The 7,702-nt window shown below is 41.0% G+C and overlaps 1 protein-coding gene across 3 annotated transcripts in view; it reads left to right on the forward strand.

Annotated features, from left to right (window-relative positions):
• Positions 1–6,417, forward strand: part of ca10 (carbonic anhydrase 10) — a 366,634-nt gene extending 360,217 nt beyond the window's left edge. For all 3 annotated transcript variants that reach the window (XM_023341541.1, XM_023341542.1, XM_005806710.3), the window contains 3 exons: positions 1,557–1,711; positions 1,879–2,053; positions 5,383–6,417. In XM_023341541.1, the coding sequence (XP_023197309.1) occupies positions 1,557–1,711; positions 1,879–2,053; positions 5,383–5,405 (353 nt within the window). In that variant the 3' untranslated portion in view covers positions 5,406–6,417. The remainder of the gene's footprint in view (positions 1–1,556; positions 1,712–1,878; positions 2,054–5,382) is intronic.
• The last annotated feature ends 1,285 nt before the right edge of the window (positions 6,418–7,702 follow it).

Raw genomic sequence — 7,702 nt, forward strand, 5'->3', positions numbered from 1 at the left:
GCAGATTTTGTGGAGCAGTTTTCTGAGGCCATGATGGCACTACAAAATGGTATTATGTGCCAGGAAAATACATAATCCTGCCCCTTTAAAGAAATGATGATGGGCGAGGTTATAGCTTTACATTGAGCCAGGCTAGTTGAAATAGCTTTTATCACTTGATAAATGAATCCAGAATTTAAAAACTGGTTTACGTAATTGTTCAAGTTACCTTTGGGATATTACGTTTCCATCAGTTGTCACAAATAAAAGCACTTAGACCAGTCAAACATTTGAACGTCTTTGTCTGAAATGTTTGTTTTTTGTATTGTAATTCCATCCCACCCTGGATTACGTCACACCAGCAGAATCTCAAACTAAACCAGCCTTAATGCCGTTTAATTAGTGCTCGAGTTTTCAGCAGTCCACCACGGTGACCCCATCACAGTAGGCTGTCCATTTTGTCATCCGAGGCGTCAGACTACGACGAGTTACTGGGAGCAATCTAGTGGAGTGTGAACACAGAGCAAGAGACAGTCTGTCCAATTAGCATTGTGACAGTGAAGACAGTTTGGATAAAACGGGTTTTGAAGTGCAACACCAACAGCCTGCCACTCACTCGGCTGTAGACGCCACGCGGAAGGCGAGGAGAAATTAGCTCTGAAACATGAGCTGAAGGCGCGATGAGCAGCGAGCAGCGTGTACACACCAAACCCCCCGCAGAATACCACGCTCAGGTCTCGGTGACAAGACTGGGTTGTGATGAAAGAGTCAAACTGCAGTGCATGTTGTGAAGGGTTCAAACCAACTGCATCGCTTGTCAACATGTCAGTGTCCAGGGTCATAAATATTTCACAACGCTACATTACTATGAGCCAAGAGAGTGCGGCTGGGGTTGTTTTCACATAGCGAGCCTCGGTGTTTGAAAGTGTGCAAACACGTACTGGGTAGCATTTTCACATTTTTTGGATGGGGCAGCTCTAGCCTAACTAATTCTGATTTATTTTGTCTGACTCTGTGCTATATATATGTTCAGCTAACATGGCTAAGCAATCGTAACCAGAACTTTCTAACCCAATAAACAAACAATACGCTTAAGTTGACCCAGTAAGGAAAGCAACCAAATAAGCAATGGCAGTCATGTGAATGTGATATGATATATTGTCGTTAAAAAGCACAAGATGATTTATCAAACTATTCGTCTTACTAAAACTTGCTGCTAGAGGCGTTTTCTGGGACGTGTAAGCGGGCTTCAGTCTCATTCTGTCATAAGTGACTCCGTTTTAAACGCTCCTGTACATTAAAACAATAACATCGGAATGACTGCTGTTTAATGCTATTTGATCAAAAGATGAGCTGTGTGAGACAAAAAGAGTGAAATAGTTTGTGAATATGGAACATATTTCGACTGGTGAGTCATCATTTTAAAAACATAAATAAAAAAAACTCAGGCAAATTGTACTTGTGTAACCTACAAATTTAAAGTTCAAACACACAGAGTGCAGTGGGTTCTGTTGAGACATTGTTGGGTTTTTTTTTTCATGTCTGTTTTTCTTTTTTCTCTACTTCTTCCTCTGCAGACGATGCATATCTTCTGACTGGCCTCAACATAGAAGAGATTTACCCAGAAACGAATAGTTTTATCACCTACGAAGGATCAATGACTATCCCTCCATGCTTTGAAACGGCCACATGGATCCTGATGAACAAGCCAGTGTATCTCACACGCATGCAGGTGAGCCACAGCCATCGTACTAGGCTGCAGAAAAATCTCACCTCACTAAAGGATGCATCCAATTCTCACCACTTCCCGGAAAGTAATGCCGTAAAGAGTTCGGTAACGCTTCTGTAAGCCTCTCACTCTGTCTCTGTCTCTGTGCCTTCCTCTGTCTTTCCACCCAGATGCACTCCTTGCGGCTGCTGAGCCAGAACCAGCCATCTCAGATCTTTCTGAGCATGAGCGACAACGTTCGCCCTGTGCAGCCGCTGAACAACCGCTGCATCCGCACCAACATCAACTTCAGCATGCAGGGCAAGGACTGCCCTAACAACAGGGCTCAGAAGCTTCAGTACCGGGGTACAAAACGCCACTTTTACTGGCTTTTGCTACTATTTTCTCCTGAGTATAGTTGCTTTTTTAGGACATGTTGACTAGTTAAACAGGTTAATTATTTTAACACTAAGTAAAATATAAAAACCTTTCATCTACTTTGGGTCAAACCAGTGACGTCTGGTGATTGAATGAATGTGCGAAACTAAACTTATAACCAACATCCTACTGAAACTCAATATGTTCAAAAAGGCCATCAAGTTCAGATGTTAACGCACTCTTTTACAGTTTTATAGTTTTGCAGAGTCGGTTTTAGACCGTGTGTCATTGGTCAAACACAAGCTGCTCACATAGTTTGCTTGAATTTTGCCCCATTCCTCCTGACAAAATTGACGTAAACGACTCTTGTTTGTGGGGCCCTTTGCTTCCAAACACCTTTTCACCACTGCTGACCTTTATTTTCATGAGATTGACATCGGAACCTTAATATAACTACTCCAAAATGTTAACTTTGATGTCCTTAAGAAGCCAATTTGCAGCTACGTTGGCTATATGCTTAATGCGGTTTTCTATATGAAAGACCATGTTTTTCCCAAAGCGTCTCCAAGCTCAAGTCTTGAGATGTTGGCTTGATGTATGAATGTAATGTTCTTTCCTCATGACACCTTCTATATTGTTTCTACTTACTTCAAGTGTTGGGCTGTTGTTCCCAGGATGGTAGCTTCTGCTTATTCTTCCAAACATAACTATGGTGATCAAGAACAAACACTTACATTTTTGTTTGGTTGGACTATAAGACCAAAAACGAAAGTCTTTGTCCCGGAATTCATTTTGAAATGTTAGGCGGCTGCTTTAGTAGTAGTCTTCTTCTACTCTGAGTAGTTTCTCTTTGGCTGATTTAGTAAATATTCCATTTTTTTTTTTTTTAATCAGAACATTTGGTTATGACTCAATTGTGGCTTAAAACGGTCTTGTCACTACTGACTATGACTCTGGACTCTGTTGTTCAGCTTCCAATCTCCTCTTCACTGATTCTGGCCAAATATGAAGTGGCTGAATTGTCACTCCTGGAGCGTAAAATGTGTTTAAGGTGAGCGGTAGCCTCGGCGCCTTCTGATCATTGTGGGGTTTGCTGTACCGTGGCTCACCCAAAGCATGACCATTTTTCTCTGTATCTCGTTCCCTCATTCTTCCTCTGTTCTGCACTGTTCACTCCACTTACCCCCCAAAAAGCAAAACCTCTCCTTCTGTGCAACAGTTTGTGAGGGAGAAAGCGTGCACTGCAGGCGGTGCCGTACAGGCAACACAGCTAATGCATTGCTAAGCTAATTGTTTTTGCGAGTGGAACATTTTCAGGCTACAATTGAGAACTGAAGTCTTTAATTTTAGCTTGAATATGTGAACACGTTTTGATAAGTTGAGGAAAATACAAGGCAGGGAACAACGAGACCCACACCTCCATCTGAGGAACGAACAACAGTACTAATGTAATAAATGGGAGATCAGAATGTTTCTGGACTGCTACCGACAAAAAATAGGGTATCTGAAAAAATTTGATTTAATTATTTTTCTGGATAGGAATAAAAAAGAAAATAGGAGTATCACTGGAACAAATTGGCCGGATTTGTTGTTTGTTCTTTCCTCTCTTTCTGTTATTGCTCTTTTCCCTTCTTCTTTTATCCCTCACTCCTTTATGTCCTTATTTTGTTCTTTGTGCTCTTACTCTTTCTATCCTTAAACTTTGCATTCCTTCTGTCTTTGCAATCCATGTATCCTACCTCTATTTTCTCTGTCTTAACTATATTGTTTCTTTCCTTCTTCCCTTCCTTCCGTCCTTTTAATGTACGCCTCTCCAGGAAAATAAAGTGGACATGTTTCAGACACTGTTCAAAAAAACCGATGTGCTTTGATCAAAATGTTAGCGGGGAAAACAAGCTAAAACACTGCCGCTTAGCTAAATCTGTTCGAAATGCAAAACAAAACCATAAAGACTATGAAAGAATCGGAAAAACTATCATTTGAACGGATCAAAGATGAGTCAAAATGGCAAAGACTGAGCCAATGATCCACACACAAAGGTGATCAAAGCAGGCTCTACTGTTACCTGTGGGCACTGTAACAATTCAAATGCACCTAATGTCAGGAAGAAGCCCGTGCAACGTCTCATGTTGAATAAAGTATGGTTCAGGTATGTTCGGTGGTTCAGGTATGGTGCGATAGCTTCGTTTCTCAAATGTGGAGCTTGTTCACACCAGGCTACCTGAGAAGGTGATGTTGCCTTATGCCAAAGTGAAAATACCCTTGAACAAGTTCAGAACTTTAAGCAAACCAATAAGGACGCAACACCTTGGTTGCAAGACTGCAAATGAATAAAGCAACAGAAAACTTGTGGAATGACAAAATATGACGGAAAAAACAAGAAATTCAGAGGAATTGTTGAATATCAGAAGTTGCTGGACTCCATGCGACAAAGATGTGAATCAGCTGTTAGTATTAGTGGTAATACCATGAAATACCTAAGCGATTCACGAGTACCTTACTACTTAAAGCATTTTTTCACTTCATACAGTATATGTTGATTTTTCAACAGAAAAATGTTAACACTATTCAGGCTTTCTGAACATTTTCACATGCCTTTCTCCTTTCACTCCTAGTCAACCAGGAAAGAAAAAACTTCTCTTTATGTTATGACGTGGAGTAGATAAATCTGTTATTGGGATTTCGAGCATTAGTTGCTTTTTTAACACACTAATATTTGCTGCACACTTGACATGGTACTAATTTCAATAAAGCATCCAACTGGGCCCATGTTTAATGACTCGCATCTGTATTGTGAGCAAGAGGAAAACCTGGTGGCATAAAAAAGGCACGTTGACATCACTTTACTGACAATGTAGTTAGTTAGTGAACAGTTTGAATAGTTTTTTTTAGGTCTATTTTAAGCATCTGATTATGTTGCAAAAAACCCCCCCCAAAAAAAACAAATATGCCAGTTCCCGTTTTAATAAGCCCGGTGTTTTCCTCACCTCTCCTGGCTCTGACACCGCCGTTAAATTTCTACAAAGGCTGGCACTTGAAAAATAACAGTCCCCTCCTTAACTCCACCTCCAGCCCAGCAGTCAACACGCACATTTACATTCACTCCACTCACTCGGGCAACATCCCTCTGAAACAGAGCGCTGTGGCTAAAGATGAAATATGGCCGGCGCACAGAGGAGGAGGAGGGGGAATAACGGAGCAGAACAGCTGAGCTGTGGCGCGTGGTGCATACTTTTACAGCAATTTTTTTTCTTTCTACATACAAATCATTATTCTTGCTGCTCTCTCTTTTTTTTTCTCTCCCCCCTCTCTTGCAGTGAATGAGTGGTTGCTAAAGTAGGCGCCTCCCCCTCTCTCCACCCCTACGGAGGAGCGAGGACAAGAAACGAATGTTGGAGACGGAGAGCGGGAACGAGGCAAGCGGGCGGGACGTCGGAATGTGGAATCGGTCTAAAAGGCTTCATCTCATCTGAGAATCTTTCATGACATTGTACAAAGAAAGAAACGGATCACTTTTTTTTTTCTTGAATGGGAGAACTTGCAAACAAAAAGACTCTTCTTTTCATACATTGAGAACTGTTGTAGCCCTCAATCTAACATGTCCTTTTAACCTCCCTACACTGTATGACTATGTCTGTATGAACATTTTGATACAGATTTTTTTTTTTCCCCCTGTTTTGGGGTGGGTAGGGCAATCAAAATAGAAGACACTTAAAGTAAAAAAAAAAAAAAGAAAGAAAGAAAACTCAAATGATTTGATAGCCTCCCAGCCAACAGGACAACCTCGGGACATTAAAGCCTTTGTACATAAAAAAAAAAAGATGCTGCCATCAGTGGTACCATTGAACGACAAACCGACCGGTCAGCGCTAAGCAGTCAACGGGACTCACACGAACATTTCATCACGGTCACCCGTACGGGGCATGTAATCAGCAGAAAGCAACAAAGACGACACAGCCTTACTTAAGTCTCTTTTTTTTTTTTCTCCCAAAACTGAGTCATGCTACAGGAAACGAGCAATCCGGCGCCCGGCTGGGAGCGCCCCGGGCCTCGTGTGTACATATTACTAGTATTATCCATACCGGAGAAAAACGACAATGTAAAGAAAAAGTGACGAATTACAAAATAAAATCCCCCCCAAAAAAAGAAAAAAAGAGATATACATATATAAAGAAGATTTGAAGTGAAAAAAAAAGATACAAATGTTAAGAATTTTAAACAGCTTGGCACACTTTGAATTCTCGAGCGGTTCTCGGTGTGAGCTGATGCCTTTTTTTCTGTTTTCTTGTTTACAATGGTCATACACTGTGTTTGAGTAATGTTATCGGCCCAATAAATGTGTCTAAAAAGTCCACTGGAGAACGCTTCAGTCTGTAAAAAAAAACAAAAAACTCCCTGATATCCGTTTCTGTCTTTGTGCTGCTCAAAACACACAAAAAAACGTAAGACAAATCGGGAAAAGTTCACACATATACAAGTAATCTCATTTTTCTTTCACTGTAAAAGGGAAACAAAACTGTAATGTTTGTTTTGACATGTTCAAGACATAATCTTCAAACCCCCCTCTGATATATGGCAGAATTGCAGGTGGATTCAGGTCTTTTTCAGAGTGTAAAGTCATGCTGACATCCCCCGATTATGATATGTTAGGGTTTCTACAGACTTAATTAGGATGCTGGCTGGCAGTTTATTTAAAACTCCCCGTGTTCAGAAAAGAGGAGTAATTGATTTCAAATTCTCTTGAGGCCTCTTTAAATCCCTGAGCTCTTTGGATCCCCAAACGATGTTTACGCTCAGTTTAGAACTCGGGGGGACTGAGAGGTTTTAACAAAGTAAGCTTCCTTCAAAAGTAACAGATGTTGTAATCATACGCAGCTCATGTGATGTCGCTGTGTGGGAACGAATATCAAAGTGTCCTAATTGATTCGTCAGCACAAAATGCTTTTTTTTTTTTTTATTGCATTTTAAAGGCATTTTTTTAAAATGGGCATTTTTCTGCGTTTTTATTGGTTGTGCATATTGCATCAGTTTTATGTCATTATTAAAATGCGTCCTGCACATCCGTATGTCAAAATGTGTTCGGAAAACAGACAGGCTGTCACAGGATGTTAGCATTGTTTGACATAAATGTGTATTAAATGTGTTCGTATGTCAATATTCCGCCTTTGGAGACCCGACGGTGCATCTGGAGCGGCACCACGGGGTTTTTGCGGAAAGTGCAGATGCGGTATTACAGTCAGGCTTTTTTTTCTTCTTCTTCTTTTTAACTGTCACATGCACAGCTAGAGCTTATTAGACGTGGAGACTGCTTATTACAGTGGAGGCTCTGTCGGAGTTACAGTGACATGTCAGAGTCTTTCGGATCACATCGGCGAGCATCAGGGGGCAGGAGGAGGAAAGAGTCTCCACGCACCAAATGGCACCAGGTCTGGTCTGTGGCAACAATCGTCAGGGAGGAAGCTGGAGAAAACGCTTTTGTCTGAAGATATAAAATGACACTATGTGGATAGTGGATCGCGGTGGCTCCTTCAGCTGTTCAGAAATCTTAATTTTCCTCAATATTTTTGCTCCAATTTCTTAAAACTGATCTGCTCTTATGGAAAATTTCACACATAATGGCCTGTAACAACAAGTGGA

This window comes from Xiphophorus maculatus, chromosome 10 (assembly GCF_002775205.1).
Source record: "Xiphophorus maculatus strain JP 163 A chromosome 10, X_maculatus-5.0-male, whole genome shotgun sequence".
Taxonomy (NCBI): Eukaryota; Metazoa; Chordata; class Actinopteri; order Cyprinodontiformes; family Poeciliidae; genus Xiphophorus; species Xiphophorus maculatus.